At 33.0% G+C, this 25311-nt stretch overlaps 2 protein-coding genes across 5 annotated transcripts in view; both read right to left on the bottom strand.

Annotated features, from left to right (window-relative positions):
• Window positions 1-20050, bottom strand: part of LOC131851769 (serine/threonine-protein phosphatase 2A 56 kDa regulatory subunit gamma isoform-like) — a 59117-nt gene extending 39067 nt beyond the window's left edge. Inside the window, exons 1-2 of one of the 3 annotated variants that reach the window (XM_059202315.1) lie at window positions 19956-20050; window positions 19630-19683 (exon numbers count right to left, since the gene is read on the bottom strand). In XM_059202315.1, coding sequence (XP_059058298.1) covers window positions 19630-19683; window positions 19956-19973 — 72 coding nt within the window. In that variant the 5' untranslated portion in view covers window positions 19974-20050. Of the gene's footprint in view, window positions 1-12107; window positions 12253-19629; window positions 19703-19955 lie in introns of those variants that run through there. The other 2 variants (XM_059202317.1, XM_059202316.1) reach the window with 2 other exon arrangements.
• A 1018-nt stretch (window positions 20051-21068) lies between these two features.
• LOC131851772 (dynein regulatory complex protein 9-like) lies at window positions 21069-25303 on the bottom strand. 2 transcript variants are annotated; one of them, XM_059202321.1, is made up of 9 exons: window positions 25221-25303; window positions 24693-24784; window positions 24318-24388; window positions 23722-23890; window positions 23206-23352; window positions 23019-23124; window positions 22198-22392; window positions 21983-22114; window positions 21069-21306 (listed from the first exon to the last, which is right to left on the bottom strand). In XM_059202321.1, exons 3-9 carry the CDS (start codon window positions 24364-24366, stop codon window positions 21094-21096), a joined length of 1011 nt encoding a protein of 336 aa, XP_059058304.1. In that variant the 5' UTR covers window positions 24367-24388; window positions 24693-24784; window positions 25221-25303; the 3' UTR covers window positions 21069-21093. The 2 variants fall into 2 exon arrangements, with proteins under 2 accessions (XP_059058304.1, XP_059058303.1); XM_059202320.1 differs by having other exon boundaries at window positions 25006-25252.
• Window positions 25304-25311: the final 8 nt, after the last annotated feature.

Consider the following 25311-nt stretch of genomic DNA (forward strand, 5'->3'; position numbering starts at 1 on the left):
TGACCCGGCAAACGTTGTTTTACCATATAAATTATTATCGATATTAAAAATAGCTGTTTATAGTAGATGAGAGACAATTAAGGATTCTCTATATATTTTTTAATGCTGAATCATAATTTTTTTTTTGGCGTGAGCCACATCAGTTCAGTTAATAAAATATAGATAACCTATTCTCAGTCTTACCGAGTGCATATAATACGTATAAAATGTCATTAAATTGGTTAGGCAGTTACGGAGAAGTATGGCACATGACTACCACATACTTACCAAGTTGTTTTTTATGATATCATTTTTACACGAAAATTCAATAAATACGTGACAATAATGATTACTCTATACCCCGATTTTCCTAAATTTACCATCAGCTTCTTAGTCATTCCAGTTACATTAAAAAAAATATATTTATATAGATTACAATACAAAAAAGTTTACAGCTAACTGTGAAATAATTCTCGTAATAGAAATTCTATTTTCATTACTTTACATTACATATATTTAATTTAACACAAACGCAAGCAAAAACCATATCAAACTGCATACGATTATGATAATTCAAAATATGATGATTACAGAGCAAATAAAATATTCCAGTCGAGATCTTCAATGGCGGAAACAAATAGAAAATCCATCCATCCATGCATATACGTGGTATAGCGGTTTAGCACATCGCCTTACCTCCGATAGCTGCGGGGTCGATTCCTCGCACGATGCAAATATTTGCATTCACATTTGTTTTTGGTACGAGGGGTTTCTGTGCATATTATGTATGTTTTTACTAAAAAGTATTTATATATAAGTTATCTAGCACCATACAAAATACCAAAACTATTCTTTTAATGTAAATGTGTAACTATTTTATATATATATATATATATTACTGTATAATTTTCTAATAAATAATTAACTAAAAAAAAAAACATGTTGACTTGTGACGGCTTATTATTATGTAATAGGTACTCTATCAAAAGACGTTTATTATATTTTTTAAAATATTCTATTTATAAGATATATTAGAACGTTGGGTTCTAATTATTAAATTTAAATAAAATACATGAAACAATATGATTAAACTATGGAAATCAATGTGATATATTCCAAAATGATGTATACGCCTACTTGATGAATAGCATTATACTTTCACAGCACTCTTATCCTTATTAGTTAGTGGAATAGAACAGTTTTTCTAAAACCTACACGTACACGTGTCCTTACTTATAAAGAGAAATTCATACAATACTAAATTGCAATTTTATTTCATCGGGATCGAAATGTTGTTGACCATAATAAAAAAATATAGTTAATTTTACACATTTGTTATATTTACATAGGTTATATTAAAGTGGAATAGAATATGTATTATTAAGTTTTACTTAACAGTATTAAAGTTTAACAGTATTAAATAAAAAATTGTTTCAACTATTTTAGTTTTACTTTACTGTTCCTATCTAATTGGGTGAAAAAGTCTTGTATGCTGTACAGATGCTGTTACGCCACAACGCCACCCTTACAAAAATATTCCTAAATACTACATAAAATTTCGTTAACCCATAATGTACCAAGAAAAATAGATATATCAAAACTTGCGTCTTACGTTAAAAAATTCTCGGAGACAGTATAAATTCTTTGCATAGTATTCATTCATAAACAGGTTATAGAAAACTTGACTACCGTTACGAATTCGTGAAGGTCGTTTCCAATATTAGCGTGAAGCTACAAATACTCGTACGAATGGGAGGTTTAATGCATAACGTCATGGATAGAAAATAGATGTCTGCAGTTAGATTAACGTCAGAGTAATGAAATTTGTTAGTGCATTAACGAAATTCACTGAATATATTGCAAAATCTGCAAGCACTAACCTGTATCCAAAAATAATCTACTGACGATGAAAAATAATCTAAAAAGATGCACTTATACAATCGGTACAAAACAACTAATAGACAATATGAAAGAAAATGACGCTAAATTTACGTTTCAGAAAGAATAGTTGCAAAGGACGAAATATAAATTCGCATATAATGGATGGATTTGATTGATTAACAGTCGTATAGTGTAATAGATTACTTATTTAGTATGTGTAATACCAATCGAGTGTAGGTACAACGAAGCGAATAGTATTCCGTTACATAATGTAAATAATTGCGGCATAGCGGATGTTTAGAAGTTTGAGGAATATAATTTGCAAACACGTGAAAATATTGCGCATGCAAAAAGGGGAAATTATATTTAAAAAACCTTAGAAGTACAAAAATGGCAATTAAATCTAGTCAGTTTGCAATATTATATCACGATGTCGTGTAGGTACAATATAGCGAATTATGTTCCGTTGCATATGTAATTATTATAAGATTTCGGGTTCAGGCTGAGTTTACCAGATTATCTAAAACTACCACTACTCTACTTACTACTACTACCTTGTAGTAAGAAAATATCAATTTGTAGTTAAAGATCCCTAAATAAATTAAAGACACGATCAAGTCCTACCAACAACAAAAATGAGAAGATTCCACTCCACTAAATTATTTTTATGTATTATGCGATATCTTCTAAAGCTCTGATCCGCTTTTACTGATTTTTGTAATACAATTACACAGTATTACAAGATTTTTTTTCTTAACCGTATGTATAAATATGACGATTACAGTGTAATTACTAAGTCTCAATTTAATTTCTAACTCAAAACACTAGGAACAAAGCAAAACAAATTACCCCAATCTCAGAACGTCAACAGCTCAAGCTTTATGTGCTCCTAATAGAAATTTACATTTTAATGTATATCGCGTTCCGCTTTAATTAGTAACTTTGTTAATTTAGAATTTAGGCCAAACATATTTGTAAATAACGCAAACTTTACGTCAAGAGTCAAGATGCTTGTTAAAATTTTAGCAAAACAATCAATTTGTAAACATTCACAGTTACCTACATTACATTATTCATACCACAATTCACTACGTAATAGAATATCATATGAAAATAGATATAATTAAAACATTAAAACAAAGCGTTGTAATTAAAATGCTAAATACGAACAGTTTAATGTACCGCGCACCTAAAGCGAAACGTGCCTAAAACTGAAATTAAATTACTGGGGATGAAGTCATAATACTTTAGACCTCAGGATTAGCATGGACAAAGGGTGCCATGAGCATCCACTGTGATACGGTAAACCATTTTAGTATCATTCTATGTAGCAATATTCCTCCCAAAGGAGTCATAGGTTTCTAGGAATAGCCAAATATATAACTGTAGGAAATTTGGTTATTCTTCGTCAAATATATCATCATAATGTTAAAAAGCGTAATAGCTTCCATCATTTAATACAAACATACTGTTTATTTTCAACTCTGGATTTGATGGAGAAATCTTACAGACCTAAGCTCGCCTATTATACATATATTATCATGTTGCCTAATTAAGTTATGCAATCTTTATGTAGAATAAAGTATAAATAAATATACAGTAATTACAATATATATATCCAGCAAGGCCCAACATACTACTTACGGTGACAGACGGAGATGGCGATCGATTCCTACTCCTCCTGAACATGGCCGACAAGGAGTGACCGCTGTGGTTAGCGACCGACACCGCCGATACCAACATCCTTGTACAATCCAACACAATCTACACTACGATCCCAAGAACATTTTCGCATCACTGAAAGCGTACATCACTCGCGAAGCTCCGTATGCGTTAAAGCACAGCAAACGAACTAATGGGCGCTGAGAACAATCAACTTTTACTATTCCGCATTAAAAAGTTTCACTGCAATGTAGTCGCTCGTATTCTGCGGGGACCGTCACCTTCTCTTGGTCAAAATGCGCAAACTTTCTCTGACAAGTTAACTTGTATGAATCACACGATTATCATATCGTGTCAACATAGGTAGTTAAGGAAGTGTCTTCATCAACAGTGAGATACGGTTTTGTAGTTTCACTACAAAATCAAACTAACTTCAAGTTAAAACTTAATTTCAAAATTGTAGGACTGATTATCCGAATAGCAACACCTCAAAGTATTATTCATCTACATACATTAACTCACCGACCTATGTTTGATTTCTTTTCAACTTTTGACGGACACTATCTGCAATGTTTACAGTTTGCAAAAAACAGACTGACATCACCGTCAAAATGTTAAAATTATGACGTAAGTTATAATTCCAAGGACGTTGTTTGTTCTTTATTACATTATTAAGAAGAAAATTTGCGTTGTTTGAAAACTTATAGACAAAACAATTTCAATATCAAAGGCCGAGGTATAACCGCGCGTGTAGTGCGGTACGGATTCGTGAACTCACTGAGCAGATTCTTTGGATTTCGGATATACAATTCGATTCGGAAATCTAACTTCAATCGTAGTCAATTTACTATAATTACTTTGATAATTGCAACAATAATGGCTCGAAACGACAGAGGGATTACCTCAATTTGTGCGTCCTTCTTGTAATGACGCGAAATTATGAGAAACGCTTTTATGCTTTGTACGCTTAATGTGTTTAAAATTCGTCGACATAATATATAAATAACGTTTGATGTGATCAAAGCCAAAGTAAACACGGTACTGGTCACTAGCGGGATATCGGGCCGTTACCTCAATCTATGCACAGTAAATTAAAACGGGCACATGACTTACACTGACATTGTTCTTGAAAGGAGAGTATTTTTATTTCAACCTTTCCATTGAAATAACATCTTGAACCCGGTCATTTCAAGGAAAAGTAGAGAATCGATAATATAAACTTACTGACTGACCACAAGTATATTGGACACAGAACCGTTTTGAGCATCCTGTATTTATTGAATGCGTATATACATGCAGGTTCGTAACATTTGCAATCGTCGTTCTCTACAATGGCAATTATTTATTTAAGCCTTGATAATAATTCAAATATATGTTGATCTTCTTTACTATAGCTACGTACAATATATATGTTGAGTAAAGTACCTTCATATTAGTTTATCTCATTTCTCTACCTTAGCTGTCTCTATAGTTAGTTTTTTTCTATTAGATTATAATCTGCTATTATATAGGTTCACCTGTCACTCTTAGATCCCGGTATGTGTCCAGCCCAATTCCAATTCATTTATTTTTCCATTTCGATTAAAATTGTTTTTGGTCTCTTGTCGTTCTTTCCGAACCCTTTTATTTATATTTAAAAACGGTAAGCATGTAATAAATAGAAATATATATATAAGTATAAGATGAACATTGCTCGGAAAATTTATGATCCTACATGTTGTATGGTGAACAAACACAAAGTAAAAGATTTTTCACAACATGTTTAACATATGTTGCGGATCAATCAACATGTAAAACAGTGTGCATGTGATTTGCGAAAAAAGAATAAACAACGCGGTACATTCAGGTAACTTAAAGCTACTTTCTAATACATTTATGTTTTATTTTATCAAATCGTGAATGTCGTAAAATATCACAAATAATTAATTAGCGATTTGAAATGACGCGCGCGCTTTCACTAATATTTAAAAATGTTAATAGAACAACTTATTAAATCATACAGCGTTAACTTTAAAAAAATGTATAAGACAGTCATTTTACATATTAAAACAGTATTGAATATAATTTTCATAGCAAAAATCTTTTTTATATCATTAAGAATTGACTCCTTGACGGATCAATTAGTTTGCGAAAAAAGGCTTTTATTTGAATAAGATTCGTACTCACTAAATTCTGTGATAAATATTTTAAAAAATCTTGCCCTGTCTAGAACTGCAGTAAACTCTATACTGGAACGTGCATCTAAATGCTGCATTAACAGGCTCCAACCAGATTTGGGTGGGCAGGAAGAGAAATACTATACACCGCTCGTATTTCTCGTCAAAAGATCCCCTTAAACCTGTACTCGGGTCACAACGGTACTGCTCGGAGTTTCCCTCTCTGCCACACGATGCACCTGGCACCCGCACGGTGAATTCTTATAATGTTAACAAGTTCGTCTCTCTATGAGAGGTAAGCTGCAATTATATTTTAAGATGACAGCAACAAAATAAGATACTATGTCTATTTGTGAATGTGTATCTTACAACTGCGGAAAGAATTTGTCAAATACATGCACTGATTAACTTCTTTCTTTATACACACAAAAAAAGCAAAAATAAATTTTACTTGTTTTTCAATTCTAAGGTTCGAATGCAACACAAAATGTGGATGTATATAATGTGCTTTCCAAAATAAACCAGATGGGTGTTGCAATTAACGTCAGCCCCCGCCCACAGTAGACGTATAGAACAAACAGTGAGTCTGCGCTCTATTTACGGCATCTTAAAATTTACACCTCTATGTAACTAACATCGAAATCGTTCTCAATAAATTATAATATATTTGTTATAGTACTACAACTTATTTCATACATTTCTTTGTCTATTTTATATGCTAATAAGTGTAAACAAATAATCATAACTTGGTTTGGACCGGCTACATAGTGGTTGAGAAGTTCTGGAATTGGCTTTCATGTATAAGCAGAGGTAGTATAGGCGACTCACAGTAAGCGATACCAGCGACTTTAAATGTATTGTAAAAAAAAGTTAATAGATGAGAATGATTCAAGATCGCCTTCTGTAGGTATAGAAGGAGCAATTAAATGTTAAATAGGGTATTATAAATTACTCAAATCATGAATTTATTCAATTTTTTAACTTGCTAAAATAGTTAGTTGCTAAAATTACGTGCTGAATATTTTTAAAGAATATAAGAATATGTTTCAAGTTTTTATACCTAGACGGGATATATATTAGACACACAGGTTTTTATACACAGACAAAATAGTTTCAACCCAGAAGAAGAAGAAAAAACTAGATGGCTTCTTTAAAAGAAATCGCGACTGATGCGGTCTCTAGTTGTAATGTTCCAATAGTTTATGACCTGCCTGACCTGGTCAATCATCAAGAAAACCACAATCTTGATTGCCACTCTAATTGTATAAAAAAAAACAAATCATTTAATCGTACACAAAATGGACTTCAGGTCAAAAACAAAAACATTTCATTTCTAGTTCACAACGTTGAAAATAACAAAGTGCTTTATCTGAGAACAGTTGTAATGACTTCAAGCACGCAACATGTAACAAGCGTGAAAGTTATTTGAAATATCCGTTAAAATACATTAATACAATTACTGGAAATTAGCTAACGATTAACTACAATCAGGGTTGCCACTTTGACGACGTATTTATAGAGAATTGGGGCAAATATATCAGGCAATGGGAAACATAAACAATTGGCTACTAAAATGAAATTTATTTTTAATCGAACTCGAACATTACGAAAGTACGCATTTTCTAAATATATACGTGATACAATCGATCTGTCAAAATTGACCTCAAAATTCATTAAGATCCATTCAGCTAAAGGAGTGAAAAGCTAACAAACATTCATATATTCACACATTTTAATATTAGTTTATAGTAGCTGTTGAAAGTTAGTTCAGATGAGGATCATCTGTACAGACGTTCATTCCTTCCAGATTATTTATTAAGATAAATGACGATAACCTGAGATCGACTACAAAAAAGTCGCCTTCGGGGTACATAAGTCTCACCTAATACAAACGCCATTCAACTTGTTTTCTAAGCTGCACCTGCGTTTCGGCTGTAGGTACACCCTAGTGATTAGACAGTGCAATTACAGGATAAGGGGCGTCTTAATCCTCTGGAATCAAAAGTCGTGATACCACTCATGCGTCAGTCGGTAGTGCTGTTCATATATAAAAGGCGAAAGTTACCGTTTACCATACATGGTCCGTCTTGCTTGTTTGCCATTTCAATTACATAAAAAAGCCTATGTCATCTTGATACAATATATATTTTTTTAAAACTAAGATCCGTTCAGTCATTTAATAATTAATAGTTGACAAATGGATGTGCAGACGTGGATATTTGTATATTTGTCGTAGTGGGCGTGTTTCTTCAAGACATAGAATCAACAATAACAATAAAGGAGTCTTTGATGTGGTTGATTGGTGATATTTAATCAACTTATTTACAAACACTTGGGACAATAATAAATTGAGTTAATTTGTTCGCTATTCTTCGTGTATTAAGGTCGAAACTCAGCGTGAGATCTATCAAGTGCAAAACTAAAATTACACCAAGCATATATGTTTGATCTAATTTTAGTTGTTGATACAAATGCTTGTTTACTCAAATGTATGTCATTTTTAATCCAACTGCTGAAAGGATGTTCTGAATTGAAAATTATTTTTATGGTCCCAAATGTGGAGTTCTGACGTATGTGGGGTGTGGGGGATGAACTTGAGTGAGACATATGACTAGGGAGACATTTAAACATTCCAAAACAGGTTTTATAAACATATGTAAAAATGTAATTTATCGTTGTCTGTATATGAAAGATATAAGAGAAAACTATTATTGGGGGACTTTATACCAAATTGTTTTTATTTTTCTGTGCGTCTGTCGCGCTCACCTCAAATATAAGTATGTTTATTTAACATATTTGAACGGGCCTGTAGGGTGTATAGCTTTAAGATATATAACTAATGTAATCTTCTTATATTATATCAAATAAAGGGATATTAAGACAACACTTGTACATAAATTTGCATGAATAAAGAGTTTACAGTTTTCTTTGTTCAGTGTTTAAAGTGTTTGAAATCGTAACTAATTAATTGTAATATAATAATATAATAAATTATAATAACTACAAATATTAATAAATAAGCACAAAAATTGTTTAAAAAGCGTTACCTCCTACAACAATAGAAACGTGAGCTATAGAACAAGCCAACGTCGTCAAATCAATGATCAAATTGAAATTCACACCACAATCATAATTAATTCTATTAATTAAGATTAGAGCAAGTATAGAACAGATTCTGTGTAAGCGATAGTGAAAGTGTGGGCTGATAGTTTTATGGTATGTGTTCGTGGAGATCATTAACATAATAATGTTGGGATCTAATCAGATCGTGGTAACGGTCACACTGTAAAATGAAACCACACTGAACTGAAATATATCACAACTATCTGATTTTGGTGTTATTTGTTTATTTGTAAATCCCACCGCAATTTGAAGTAAGTTTAATACAATAGCGTTATAACTAAAGATCAGTGGAAGAAGATACTATACTACGACGACCACAAATAATTGAATGAAATAAGCAAGAATGACGGTTCTACATGTGAGTTAGATGGTCTCGGTAGTCTAGTCGTTTACAATACCGCCTCACTTGCGATGGTCGCGGATTCGATTCCTTGCACATTGCGAAACATTTGTATTCATGGGTATGATTATTATTTATAAAAGAAATGTATCTAAGTATTCTATCCGTTATCTGGTACTCAAAATACAAATTCCGCTTAGCTTAGGGCAAGATGGCTAAGTGTGAATTGTCCAGGGTTATTATTATTACAATTATAAACACAGACTTTAGAAAAGCTCACACGGAAAAAGCTGCCGTCATATTGAAACGGTTTATTCAATCTAAAAAAGTCAATACAAAATGCAAAAAATTATATAAACTTAAAATTAACTTTGTATAATGCAAAAGGTAAGTAACCTGTACGTTTCAATTATCGTTACAAAATCGATTTGATCCCGTTTCTATCGCGTGATTATCAAATTTTAAACTTACTTAATAAACTGCTCTATACTAATAGTTTACAACAATTTGATCCTGAACAAAAACAATTCAATCATGATAAAATTGTATCTGCCTGCATATGTTTTTGTATGTCATTATGTAGTTGTAATGTCGCTGGCATAAATAAGCAAATAACGCACCTGGTTATTAAAATAAAACAGTTAAATGGTTCAAAGTGAGTAAAATGGTACTAAATGTTTGCTATGCTCCCATAATTTTGTGTATTAACGCCGTTATGTTTCCTAACATTTACTTTGCTGTTACGGTACTGTGTTCGCGGTACGAGTTCTGGTAAAAGAAGCGGCAAGGTAGTAATATTTTTACTACAAAAATTACCCCAGACTTAATATGAGAGCAGTATAGAAGTAAACCTTATGTATTAAAAAAAATATATATACATATATATTTTTTTTGCACATTTAGACCCACTTAAAGTTTCTTATACCACGCCTTATTGGGTTAACTGGTAGCGATCTCTTTAAGAGATAAATCTTCCTTAGTTAACATTATTTATAATGAACATGCTTAAACACATTATTTCTTGTTCAATGAGGAGTAACAAACATCCATTTATCCATCCAGACTCATCAACTTTCGCGTTAATAATATTATTAAGATGTATTTAAAAAAATATATCATAATCATAAGTATATCCATCAGTTGTTTAGTACCCATAAAACAAGCTCTGCTTAGCTAGCGATTAGATGGCGCTGTATGAATTGTGCAGGGATATTATTACTGCTATTAAACGAAGTCTTTATCAGAATGAATGCGATGCATTCCTAGAAGGTTGTAGACGCAACGTTGACATAATCATTGTTTGTTACTACAATACGTAAGCATTATACGTTTAAAAAACCGTTAGCAAACTACGCATATTATATTGTCGTAATTATGATAAAAATATTAACATAAATGCTAATTACGTAATTCCTGTTAAACTTAACAGCAGTGAAATTCCACAGTGGGTGTTCACGGGAATCAGTGGTATTTTATTAGGCATTTGGAATAAAGACGTGGCCTACAACAAGGAAAAATTATTTGTGGTCATATTGTTCTTTGATATTACCAATAATATCAGATTGTTAACCCTTTATTGCCCTCTCAGAATCTAAAATATAGATTGTGTTAAGGTTCCATCATATATAACCGAGACAGACTTAGTAAAGTCGTCTCTGATACCTCAGTCTCACCTATATTACCTGGTAAGCAGCTTGCTTTGTATGTAATATTATTTTTTAAGATAATGGAATGGTGCACCAGCCAGCGCTAACGAGGTACGCAGGTGGTACTAGTGGAAGATGATAAGATTCACCCGGAATTTATCATTATGGTTTCCAAGGGGAACCGCGTGTAGGTCACCCTGACATTGCTACTAATGGAGTCATCAATCCATAATACTAATCCTACTACTAATCCCCTTATGCAACTGTATGTAAAATTTTTTACATACAGTTGCATAAAATTTATTTTTCCAATGAATGTTAATGAAATGGTTCTCCCGCCTGCTCTGTGTAACGGTATATGCTAGAGAGGCACCAGTGGAGGATCAGGAAGAAGTAGACCATTGTGACAAATTCACGAGAAATTAATCGTGTTGGTTTCCAGGAGCAATGGAGAGTTCATGGAGGCAAACCTGACATGGTTGCTAAAAATGGAGTCATCATTCCATATTACTAAAATCTCCTTTTCCACCTGTACATAACACATACGTTGCGAGCAAAAGGAGCGGAGCTACAAAGAAAAATGTAGCAAAAACGGGGAAAATGTGACGCAGACGAAATTGCGCGGACTAACTAATAAATAACTAAATGATAAACAAGCTTTACAAAGTCTTCATGGTCACAAATCGCTATTTAAATCGGGAATAAATGCACAAACATGCATGTTATACATGTAAACAAGAGAACATCTCTCGCGTGAGTTGCATTATCTGCCAAATGTTTGCGCTAATTAATAGATAACGCGTTACCGTATAAATTGAACTTTAAATAAACCACGTTTGTTGTTATTGTATTTGATATTAAAAGAAAGGAATGAATTTATTTAGATAACACCTACATACGCCGTATACTCACTTTATGGTGCGATAACTTAGCGGTTTCAATTGCCTTCGAGAAGGAGGAAAAGCTTCCTTCAATTTGACTGCATTTTTATTTGCAGTCCTGAAGTTGCAGTATTTTTATGTCAGTACTGAACCTTAGAATTATTTCTTTGCTTTACCTGTGTTCCTACTATTTTATCAAAACAAGGTTGTTGATGTTTTTGTTTAGATTTGAGTTATCTGCGAACGTTTTATAAATGGTGTCCCATTCAGTCTTGGCGATGTAAAGGAAGGCTGGGTGTATTACAGTTAGTTTTGTTATTGCGATACCCATGTTCAACACAAAATTTCAAGGATGACATAGAAAATTCCAATTAGTTTTAATGAGAACGAAGTAAAAGTCGTGCAAAAGACATAAGACTGAATTATATTGACTACCTACGTGCATTAGCCACAAGACGCTGCCTAATTTATTATCCACAAAATTCCACATGTGAGCTACAACACCGATCACTATTATAATTATAGAACCGTAATTCACGTTTAAAAATCGCGATAGGAAGGACGTTTCGCGCTGTTTCGACGCTTGCAAGACGCCACACATACTGCCGGCAGTGAGATACCAGAGCATCATGTAAACTGTATTTAATACTATTTACATACGTCCCGATAAAATGTGTAGTATGCATTTATCACCATAGCATAAAGTATAAAATTCAAGAGCACGATTTATTCACGAGGTGCGAACGGGAATACAAGTCACTTATTATTCGCAGACAGTGCGAAATGTTATTCCAAAACAAACCAATTCTTTTCAGTGTATCAATCAATTTTATCATAACAAGCCACTGCTGAACACAGCAGTTCTGTTCTCATAGAAGAGCATTCATTTACATTGTACCCCGACAGGCAGACTTGTAAATATAGGCTGTGACATAACACCTGGGAATATATTTTTTAAATTGATAATAATGGAATGGTTACGCCTGCGCTAAAGTCTTATGCTGGCGGAGCACAAGTAGAGAGAGTAAGATGAACATGAAGTCAGGTCAATTAGCCTATCGTGACAAATTCACAAGGAACTAATTCCAAGGGGAAAATTCCAGGGGGAAGCGCGTGGAAGTCAGCTTGACAGATTCATAATACATTGCAATGGGTTTATTAGCACATTACTAACAATCCCATGACCCCCACACCTAGTATACTGTGCCCTGTTCTTATAGTAGGATAACGAGTTATATTGCATTCTTGCTAGGACTTCATAGGACATCAAGGCATGAAGAGTAATAGTGTTTATCTAACTTTATCATATGCGACACTTTCTACGTAAAAAATTTACTTTTTTGTAACATTACTGTACTTATTATGGAATCCAGGCGAAATTTAGTTGACTACTCAAAGATTATTCTTTCTCTTAAATGCACATCTAAACCTGTACTTTTGTGTGCAATTTTGTGTGTAAATAAAATTGACAAAAAAGGAAAAATAAATCATAAAGATATCTCATTTCATCAACTGCTTCTTCCTTATCCCATTTATTAATAGAATATATATTAATAGAAAATAATGTCATTATTATGAGAACCTTAAGGATTTTAATTGAATGTTTACTTTTGTAATATATTAATTTTAATTATATTATCAGATTGAATTCGAAATTCAGGTGGGAAAAATACCTTGGAAAAACGATTAGATATGTTAATTTGTTTGTGTTTAGAGTGAAGCCATAAAGGCCAGTTACAATCCACAGATTTAGACTATTATGAAAGCAGGCAAATTCGTCTACAAAAAAAATCAATTAATATAATATCAAAACAACTCAACAGTTTCTTGGCTTTTGTACAAAAATTTCAAATAGCACCTAATTACAGATACAAAATGTGGTGTAATTGTTGTAGAGTTGATGTTGAATATAATCTGTAAGTGATTAGAAGGTCTAGTTTAAGAATAGAATAGAATAAAAAATCATTTATTCAAATAAACTTAATTTCAGCACTTTTGAAAAGTCATAACAATTTATTTTTATCTACCGCTCATTCGGAAAGCTGTCTCATCACAAGAAGAACAAGTGAGAAACTTGTGTGTTGCTCTTTTAAATAATCTTTGTAAGTTTACGTTTACAAGTCGAAACATGTGAATACAAACTACCAACCAGCAGGAATTTTTTGGGTCAAATATGTTGTATAACAATAATTGTGTGTGTCTTTTATAGTCACCCTCAATATAACTTTTTATCAAAAAAGTCAAATATGTAGGGTACTAAAATATAATCATTCCATGTAAGCCTCAATACAAGCAGTCACATTAAAAAACATGTTTCTAAAATATAAATGTGCTTTAATCCATAATATTGGCGACGAGTGATAAATTTATAGTGATAATAAATGTACAAACATGCAAGCAATTAAATTCCACGAGTACCGACCCGGGAATGAAGATTTTAGCCACTACATAGATAGGCTAAATTATTGTTTTGTGGCAAATGGAATTTGCGACGATAATGTGAAACTTGCTAATTTCTATACAATTTGTGGCTCTGAGGTGTTTGAAACGGTGCTAGCTTTGATAATACCAAGAAAATCACATGAAGTCAGTTTTAACTATGTGGTTGATTTATTGACAAAACATTATACACCTAAATCTAATGAAATCACCATGTCCTACAAATTTTACAACCGCAACCAAAGGGAAGGCGAAAAGGCGCTCGATTACTTAACAGAATTGAGGAAAATAGCTGCACATTGTAACTTTAGTAATTTGGAACGAAATCTTCGCGATCGTTTAGTATGTGGGATGCAAGATGAGAAATTGAAATTTGAGTTACTGAAACGAGACAACTTAACATACAAGGAAGTGGTGGATTGTCTAACAGCAGCAGAAACAGCACATCGTGACGTCACAATGATGCGTGCAGTGCAGCCGACCCCAAGTACATCCAGTTCAACATTTGAACCAATGGATATTGGTGCCATACGTGACAAAAATACCACCAATAATAGATATAGATTCTGTTATCGATGTGGTGATAAACATAGTGGTACATGTCGACATGTGAACTCTAAATGCAATTTTTGTCAAAAAATTGGGCATTTAGAGAAAATTTGTACACAGAAACGTAAAAATCAGAATATCCGTTACACAACTGAGGAAGATTCGAATATTCAGAATAATGATTCACTTAACGGTATATATTGTGTGAATGATATAAATAATCTACAGAGAATACCGCCTATACAGGTTGATGTCTTATTGAATGGTTGCGAGACAAAAATGGAAATAGATTCGGGGGCATCATATTCAATAATAAATGTAAATACATTTGAAAAATTGCCTAAATACTTAAGGAATAAGTTACAACCAATGATTCTACGGTTATCAACATGGACAAATACATCACTGCACTTACTAGGACAATTAGATGTTGATGTGACATATAATAATAAGCAATGTCCATTAACAGTTATTGTTGCTAAAGGAAAAGGCCCTAATTTGTTGGGTCGGAACTGGTTTCAACCTCTAAATATTTCTATAAATAATATAAATTTAATAGAGCATGAGGGCATACAGTGTGAAGACTTACTAAATAAATATAAAAATATTTTTTCACATGGCTTAGGTACCTACAAAGGAGAGCCTGTAGCAATACATTTAGTCCCAGGAGCTGTCCCTAAATTTATAAAGGCGAGACCAGTACCATATGCTCTGAAAGATCGCGTAGAACAAGAGATAGACAATTTGGTCAAAGACGGTGTATTGAAACCCATACCGTATTCAGAATGGGCAACTCCCGTAGTACCCATTGTAAAAAAAGATGGCAGCATTAGATTGTGTGGTGATTACCGAAGCACAGTGAATCAAGCTACAGAATCGGATACATACCCGATGCCGACTGCTAATGAAATTTTTGCGCTCCTGGCAGGAGGACGATTTTTTACAACTTTGGACCTGGATCGAGCGTACACACAGGTGCCAGTTGATGAACAGACATCAAAACTACTGACATTAAATACAACCAAAGGTCTGTTTTCAGTACATAGACTAGCATTTGGTGTTAAAGCCAGCCCAGGTATTTTCCAGCGAGCAATGACAGCATTACTTGCAGATGTCCCAGGAGTTGCTGTTCTGCTCGATGACATTATTATTACTGGTCATACACTAGAGGAAATGAAAACTCGACTGAATATAGTTCTGCAACGTTTAACAAACAAGGGACTAAAGCTTAATCAAAACAAGTGTAAGTTTGCAAAGACGCAAGTTGAATTCTTGGGATTTCTAATAGATGCCGAGGGTATACACCCTGCAAAAAGTAAAATTAGTGCAATAATAAACACGCCACCTCCAAGGAATGTTCAGCAACTTCAAGCATTCCTTGGATTATATAATTTTTATGAACGCTTTGTACCTCACAAAGCAACAGTTTTGGAGCCACTACATAGATTGTTGGACCAAAAGCAGGATTGGAAATGGAGTAAAGAGGAACAACAATCTTTTAATACCGCAAAAAGTCTACTTGCAAATGATGTCTGTCTTACACACTATGACACAAAGAAGAAACTGATTTTAACTTGTGATTCATCAGACTATGGGGTAGGAGCCGTTCTGGCACATATTATGGATAATGATGATGAGAAACCAATAGCTATGGGATCAAGAACACTACGCCCACATGAAAGACGATATTCTCAATTAGATAAAGAGGCCACACCAATTCTGTTTGGGATTAAAAAATTCAACAATTATTTGATGGGTCGTCGATTTACAATTATAACGGACCATAAACCGCTTCTGGGAATATTTGGGACTAAGAAGAAGATACCAGATATTCTTTCACCACGATTGACTCGTATATGTTTGACCTTAGCAGCACATGATTACGAAATTGAATATAAACGTGGTAAGGAAATTAGTAATGCTGATGGACTTAGCCGCTGGCCAATGCCAGTATCATCTCAAGATATTGATACTCCAGGGGAGGTTCTCTTAATAGCAGAAACACCACATGACTTGCCATTTGGTCCAAAAGACATTGAAAGAGCAACTTCTGGAGATCCAACTCTCCATAGAGTAAAATGGTTCATGGCCAGCCCGAATTACAGATAAAGAGTTACATACATATTGCTTACATCGCTTGGAGTTGAGTATACAAGATGGCTGTATTTTACTGGGAAGTCGTGTGGTATTACCAAATAAACTTAGAGAGGACATGTTAAAACTATTACACCAAACTCATAATGGTATAGTACATACTAAAGCTCTGGCTAGGAGTTATGTATGGTGGCCACAAATGGACAGAGATATAGAGAAGATGATCAGCAACTGCCATTCCTGTTTAGAAAATAGAAATATGCCAACAAGATCATCACATGAATGGATTATGCCTGCTAGACCATGGTCCCGTATTCATGTTGATTTTGCAGGACCTTTTCAAAATAAAATATTTTTGATAGTAGTAGACTCATATTCAAAATGGCCTGAGGTTCACATTGTAAATTCTATGGCATCTAGCATTGTTATCAAACATTTACGATATATCTTTGCGCAACACGGGCTTTGTGAAACATTGGTATCAGATAATGGTACATCTTTCGTGTCAAAGGATTTTGAGGACTTTTTAGTGGCTAACAAAATAAAACACATTAGGACAGCGCCATATCATCCCGCTACCAACGGGCAGGCTGAGAGAATGGTTCAAACTTTAAAAAATAAACTAAAAAAGATGACAGATGTACCTTGGGAAGTAAAATTACCAAGAATTTTGCTGACATTGCGTAGTATGCACATCAACTAAGAGAAGTCCAGCCGAATTATTGATGAATAGACAGCTGCGGACTTTATTAGACACTGTTCACCCAAATATCAATCATTACAGAAAGACAGAAAATCAGATTATACATAATGCAAATAGGAAGAATCGTGAAACTCAAGTTGGAAAGAAAGTAATGTACAGGAACTATGCAGAAGGAGAAAAGTGGAAATCTGGAACAATAATAGGGAAGGAGGGTCCTTCTAGCTATAGAATAGAAACAGAAAATGGAGAGTGTATGCATAGACACATAGATCAATTGGTAACACTTAAGGACACAGAGACAGAAGAGTTAAGAACACAGGGGACAGAAAGTGAAATACAAGAACAGGAAGCAGAAGTGGAGCAGGAATTGACAAATGAAAACTTAGGTGAAGATCAGGCATGGGAAACAGTGCAGGAGCAAGATATAATTGAGATACCCAGTTGTGACCAATGGGCGGACATGCTGGGAATACCATCAACATCAAATGTGGGAAAGATAAGAAACAAACCCAAAGGACATTCTAAACTCCCTTATGATAGATTGTAAATAGGATAACCATATATTGTTGATTTTTTTCAAGAGTTTGTTAATATTAGTGTTAAGCTTGAGGGAAAGGTATGTTGTATAACAATAATTGTGTGTGTCTTTTATTGTCACCCTCAATATAACTTTTTATCAAAAAAGTCAAATATGTAGGGTACTAAAATATAATCATTCCATGTAAGCCTCAATACAAGCAGTCATATTACAAAACATGTTTCTAAAATATAAATGTGTTTTAATCCATAATAAAATATAAATATACAATAAGATTAAATCAGTTGTGTGATAAGAGCAGATCAGTCCCTACAACGCACGAGTATGATGGATGAGCCAGCCATCACTGCGTTCGACCATATTTTAGGGAGCTCAATGACCCAAAATAATTAAATCTACATTTCACTTATGCTCTTCTAGAACAGAGAAAATCTAAATACGATCTGAAAGTAATCAGTCAGTATTTAATTGATGCTCTTCTGGAACAGGGAACATCTTAATAAGATTTGAAACTGTTCAGTCCGGATTTCAATGTTGCCCTTCTGAGACACGGAAAATCAATATAATTTACATACAGCATAATCTGACGAAAGTAGATTAAAAAAGTGCTAGAACAACCTAATAATATGTAAATGATTTTTAAACTTATACAACAAACACACACACACAGTTAATGTGCACTAAATAGCACACCTTACTAATACAGGTTGTACATCTTATCAGGAATAGTGTAATGGTAAATAATTACATATAAGTACAAGGATGTGTGTTAAATATAAGAATATACAATAAGAAAACTTATATAAAATGATTGTATGAAGTAAGCTCTAGGAAAGATTTTAATAAATGCTACCACTTAATTTACAGAATGGGGATAAAATTTAAAGATATGATACTCTGGGGAGACAAATATAAGCAGAACAGAAATAAAAAAGCTAAAAAAGACAATTTACAAGACACTTTAAATTGTATCCACATTAGCTAGGTTGCTACCTAGCCGACTTGTAGTGACTTTGATTATCTTTTAGTTAAGTTAATCCACATATACCTATAACTAGTCTAAAAGTTTTAAATAGTGATCTATCTACCAGTTCCTTATACCGTCTTCCCTACAATTTACAAACATGGCTAATTTATGGTTCATCTCAGACAGAGTCCAGAAAGCCCACAAATTCATTAATATAATATTAAAATTATGGATATTGATATTACACAACATTTTTATTTGATAATTACAAAAAAAGAGCTGAAACACTACCCCTAAAAATTAAGACATATTTTTTAATAGATAGCCCAAAAAAAAGAATAAAAATTGGAGCACTACTCTTAAAGTTGTGCTGGCATCCATCTGGAAAGACCATTTGATAAAATGTAACTGTCTAGTTATATTTACTGTATCTATTTATCTTTGCGCCACTTTATTTACTATGCTATTAATAACCCATCTGAAGTTTTCATAGTAATTAAAGGTGAAAACGTAAATGTATTACAAGAAATACAACGTCAAATTAACTCAATAAAGATTTAATTCCACATGCAAAAAAATGATCGGATCTATAGAAAAACCTGCTTTGAAACATCCGTAATTCCCTATGACACAATATTATCAACAGTAAAAAGTATTGCAATTAGGCTCACCTCTGATTCGTTGTCACCGCACTTGTTTTTGTCAATTTTAGTCTTCATCGCCTCCTGCAATCAACAGTTCTCACTGAAACATCCACAACACAGATTCTTCTTTGTGATCACCAATTTAATACGACTTTACACTTGTAAATTATTCACAGTCGCATACCACAAACGATCTGACATGGCATTTGTACGATACGAAACGGCATAACCTGAACGGATGCGGTGCAAATATAGTCTTTAGAATCTAAAAATTTACGTTCAACAACTTTCAATAACCATATCAATAACACTTAGATTTGATGGCAAGATTTGTCACTAATGTTTAAACTCACCTTTTCTTTTTTCGGCATAACAAATTAGTAAATAAGCTGAAAATATTACTTTGTATTAATGACATGAAGTTAGTTCCATTTTGTTGTTTGTCAATGTCAAACCTCCGTCTAGAGGATTGGATGAATCAGTCACGTGACTTCATGACGTTGCAAGTAGTGTTGGAAAAAATAATGAGGACTAAAATCTGAAATCGATATGATAATTTAACCATAATGAAATTTAATTACGACTTAGTTCAAACAGTACTCTAAATTAATACACACATCATCAATGATAACAACATTGTTTCGTTTATTGTGATAGAAGATAGTTAATATACATATATATATATATATATCAATCCAAAGGTCGTGAGTTTAAATCTGGAAGATACTATTGACTTCTTTGTCAATTCACATATTTGACCGACTCTCCGATTATGAAAACAAAAATATTAAACCAATTTTGATGACCAGAGAAGTATGTTGGACTTGGCGAAATGTTGATATATCAAGTATTTCGTTCACCTCGAAAGGTTTCCTCACCCGACGTCACCCTCATCCTATCACCTTCCACTGGTATTTACCACCATTCCATATTATTTGAAAAATATACATCTGATGTAATATCATTCTCTCAATAAAAATAGATGATATAATATCATGCTCTCTCAAATGGAGATCTAAATAGAACTTAAGACTTAACTGGCGTTGTTTCCTTATGTAGTTGCAAAAATATCTTCAGTTTGCATAAATATTTTTTCGAATTATTCTAATGCTGTTGGCCGTAGCTAGCCTTTATAGCTTCACTGAACGATAGAGTACGAGTGCAGATGGCACTCGAACCTGCAAAAGGACGGTTTACGGAGCGGCTGCAGGCTAACTCCTGTCTGGCGATACGTCTTTAGACTAAGAGCGCCGCTAGAGGATCGAATTGACTCACGCCGTCTTAATTTTGTACCCTGTTTGAAATGGACGAGCAATGGGATGGAGGGGGTTAAAGGTAAGGATTTTAAGGGTACGTAACAAAACATGAGGTACTGTATTAATTATAATAATATATTTAAAGAACGAATTTATTTATTTAATATACGAATTTATAATATAATAATACTAACAATCAGAATACTCTTATTAAAATAATATTAAAACTAAACGCTTATGAAACATTTTTCTTTCTAGCTGCTCCTACAGATAAACCCTTATTCTTGACAATTTTGTAAGGTCCCAGTTGACGACGGACTATCAAGCCACGCCACCACGCCTGTACCGTTATTGCCGATTTAGTCATCTTATCATGATATTGGCGCGCTTTTTCTCGTTCTTCTTTGAACTGCTTCCAATCCTTAATTAAAGTATCATGTTTCTCTATCTAGAAGAATGAAAACAAAATATATATAATGAGTATAGTAACAACTGAAGTGGACTGGTAGGTATTATGAATGTACATTAAGTCTACATATTGTACCATGTGTTATCTATCTATACTTAAAATTATAAAGACGCAAAGTTTATGAGTTTTGATGGTCAGGGTAATTTCCGGTAGTACTGATTCGATTTTGAAAATTATTTTTGTGTTGGATAGCCTATTTATTTAGGAAAGCTATAGTCGATATAAACTGTTATGATAAACAAGAACATAACTGTAATTTTTTTTTTACAAAAACTAGTTTGTTTAAATGTTACGACAAAAATGAGCGTTGTAATGAGAAATGTTGCGAAACAGGGAAAATGAGACAACGACAAAGTTACGGCGGTCAACTAATTGGTCAATAAAATTATTTAATATAACAATATTGATTCATCCGACTATGAATTACTTGGTAGCTCGTAAGTAGCTTGTGGCGTACTTAAATACGTATAAGTTATAGTTTCAAAAGTGAAAGAGAAGTCAATGAAAATTATCTTTTATGTTGGATAGAATTAGACGCAATGAACAAAGTTTTATAAAAATTGGTTATGTAGAGTCAGAGTTTATATCGGACAAAAAACGTGACGCGGGAAAGTGAACTAGCAAATAAAAATATCTGAAAATGGTATTAGGTAACCGTGGTTTCAAGTTCCACCCTCTTATCAAGCATGTTCTGGTAATCGTTCTTTTTATACTGTATCTTCAAATCAATTGCCTCCATATCTATGTCATATTTAGTCATCCAATCATCTACTTTTTGAAGGGTGTCCTGAAGAATAATTTACTTTTAATATATGAAATTTAGTGATATAAAAATTGAAATTAATTACTAATAAAAAATTACAATATTACATTAATAGAAATGTTTATAAGCAATTCAATCTCCGAGTGGATCCTTTGTTCAAGTTCATTTTTTCGTTTATAGAGTTCGATGCTCTCAGAAGGAATAGTCTCCTTATCTTTTATAGTTTGAAGATGTTGTTCAGTGCGAGCGAGCTGCCAATTGTCCACATAACGACTTCGGCACTCGGAATATAAGACGGAATCCTTTCAAACGATAAGACTTGATTAGTTATATAAGACATTAACGATTTTTTTCATAAAAGAGTGCATGAGCATCCATCTCTGCTAACGGATTACGCAGGGCACCAGTGGAGGATGATGAGAAGAATATGTAGTCAGGTCAGTAAGCCTGTCGTGGCAAACTCACCAGGAATTTATCACTATAGCGTTCAGGACGAACTGCGTGGATGTAAACCTGACATATATATGATAATACATTGATACAATGTGGTTATTAGTCCATATTACAACAGATAATATAATATTTATTACTAACAATCCCCTTTTCCCCGATAGTAGCAATACGTGCTATAATTTTAGGATCATTATAAAATTATTTACTATTTTATCTTATATAGATAGACTGTACAAACTGACTGACTGTACTTTGGTCTGCGTAGGTCTTTCCTATTTCTAGTGCTAAGTAACTTGTTATTACTGAATAACTACCGAATACCACAAAGTTACTGTTGCTAAGTGGCTGCAGTTTAAGAAAATATAGTTCAGGTGCAGGTTCGATTCCTCGCACGATGCAAACATTTGTATTCATAAGTATAACTGTTTGTAAAGACCATTAGAATTTATTAGAATATTAATAGTAGGTATCTTACTTCTACTCGACTCTTGAGGTCATCTATTTTAACATCAGTATCATAGATTACAGATTTTATATGGTTGCGTTGTTGCCTTAACTGTTTGCTTAAGTCACGACGAACGCTTTAAAAAAAAAGTGTATTTCTTAAAATTTGAATTAAGTTTTTTTTTAAAGTAATTATACAAAAATTAAAAGACACTAACATTTTGTTTTTCGCTTCATCTTCACACAAAAGTGGCAAGTGGTCATTTCGGTGTACTGCTTGATTGACAAAGCCCACGAGGCATTGAAAGCTGTTGTGAAGAGCTAGTTCCGTGTAAGTCGAGATCATAACGTTGGCCAAATATTTTCTTAGTAGAAAAAAATAATATTACTCGATTACGGTTAAACAGTAACATTTGTGAATAGTATACTGATATTGTATTGAAATATGGTATACTGGTATAGGTGTAAAATAAATAAATTGAAAAACCGTTTATTCTATGGCTCTACAATTTAATTAAAATAATATTAATAATATTCTACCAGTATGAAATGATAATGATGATGATGAATATTATTTTTGTAATAGGTAGTGTTATGTCTTTTTTTGCGGGCAGTTTTGGAATCGATCATGGATTTGTAAGCACTTTCTATTATATTACGTACTGCAAATGTGTGGAACAAGCTACCAGTCACTGATATAACATATAATATTGATTTATATGTATTTGTCTAACCTATCGGCAACTAATTTCTTCAATTTATACTCCATGCAACCAAGGTTCTGATGGTCAATCCCATCCAACTCGTCAGTTGTATCAGGTTGTTTCACATTGAATTTCATTGCCAGGAGCAGTGGTTTATCCGTCTTTGTTTTATGTATACGTAACTCATTATTACATTCCGCTAAGTAATATGAAATTAATCTATATTAATCTTTACTAAAATTATAAATGCGAAAGTAACTCTGTCTGTCTGTCGCGCTTTCACGCCAAAACTACTAACCCGATATAAATGAAATTTGGCACACAGATAGACTTATAATCTGAGAAAGGACATTAGCTACTTTTTAATGCGAAAAAGGATTGGAAGGGGTTGAAAGGGGAGATGAAAGGTTGTATGGAAATTCGTTATATATAAAGCTTGAACGATGAAACTTTTTTTTTTTACTTTTTTATTTTCGATTATTAAATATTTTTTCTTTATTTAGTCGAGGTCACTATTCCATGCAGACAAAGTCGGAAAAAATGGGGGAGGCCTTTGCCTAACAGTTATAAATTATTTATATTAATTTATAACTGTATAATAATAATATTTTATTTTTTATTGTTACCTAGAATACGTAGCCCATTTAGAGTCTCTTCAAGAACTGTTGCAAACATTGAAGACTGCAGATATGTTAGACTGTGAAAATATAATAAATAAAGAAAATATTTTTTTACACAACTTGTAATTTACGAAATTTCATATTTCAGTACTAGCTGCGAGTTAAACGGGTAGGTTCAACTTACTAAACAATAATTTAATAAAACATTAAAAAAACAATGGCCAACGGACAACACCATAAGCTGTTTCTGTTCTATAGTTGGACTTTACATTTTTACTGGACTAAAATGTAAGCGGTTGTAGAAAGCACTCCAAACCCTGTGAAAGAATTTACGGAATTATACGCCATAATATCAACAACGGTGATGATTAGAAAACAAACCAATGTTCTTTTTCTAGATTTAATGCAGTGTTTTCTTTGTAGAATATCTTTACTTCTTTGTCTCGAATATTTTGAGCAACTGCACTTGGTTCCTACAAGAAAAACAATAGGTTCAGTACCTAATAATTTAGTTTTTAAATGGTGAAATGCTTCTTTCACGTGTAGATATATATTATATACATACTTACAAAATATAAACAAGTGACTAGTATTGTTTGATCCAATGATACAAGGTACCTACTTATGTATATTAGGTACTTCCTATGTATAAATTAAATGTAGGTAGAAACGTAAATAGTATGGTAGTACATACGTATAAATTAAATGTGGCGAAATAGTGGAGTTTACAAGAGTATTGTATTGTACAAAATACTCACACGTGTGATCTGTAATACCCTTTTTTCTTCAGGTTCACTTATAAATGTTATTCCACAACCCCATGTATTCTTCTCTACTCTTAACACGCTGCTGCGAGCCATATTACCATTTGATAACTCTATTAGAAACTGCTTATTATCAGGTACCTACCAGTTTTTAAAAATATAGTTGTATTTAATATATAAATTATTTAAGCCAAAAACAAAGGTTTCATTGACACTGTCAGACTTTATATTTTTAA

The sequence above is a fragment of the Achroia grisella genome, unplaced genomic scaffold, assembly GCF_030625045.1.
Source record: "Achroia grisella isolate CSIRO2021 unplaced genomic scaffold, CSIRO_AGI_Agris_v1 utg807, whole genome shotgun sequence".
Classification (NCBI taxonomy): Eukaryota; Metazoa; Arthropoda; class Insecta; order Lepidoptera; family Pyralidae; genus Achroia; species Achroia grisella.

Excerpts from the sequence above, each read along its gene's own strand:
- LOC131851772 (XM_059202321.1), bottom strand. The coding sequence starts at position 24,366 with ATGTTTGCAACAGTTCTTGAAGAGACTCTAAATGGGCTACGTATTCTA. Across the intron at positions 23,125-23,205 it reads GATGAAGCGAAAAACAAAAT|CGTTCGTCGTGACTTAAGCA; the intron begins GTTAGTGTCTTT and ends TTTTTTTTAAAG. Across the intron at positions 22,393-23,018 it reads ACCTCAAGAGTCGAGTAGAA|GATTCCGTCTTATATTCCGA; the intron begins GTAAGATACCTA and ends ATCGTTTGAAAG.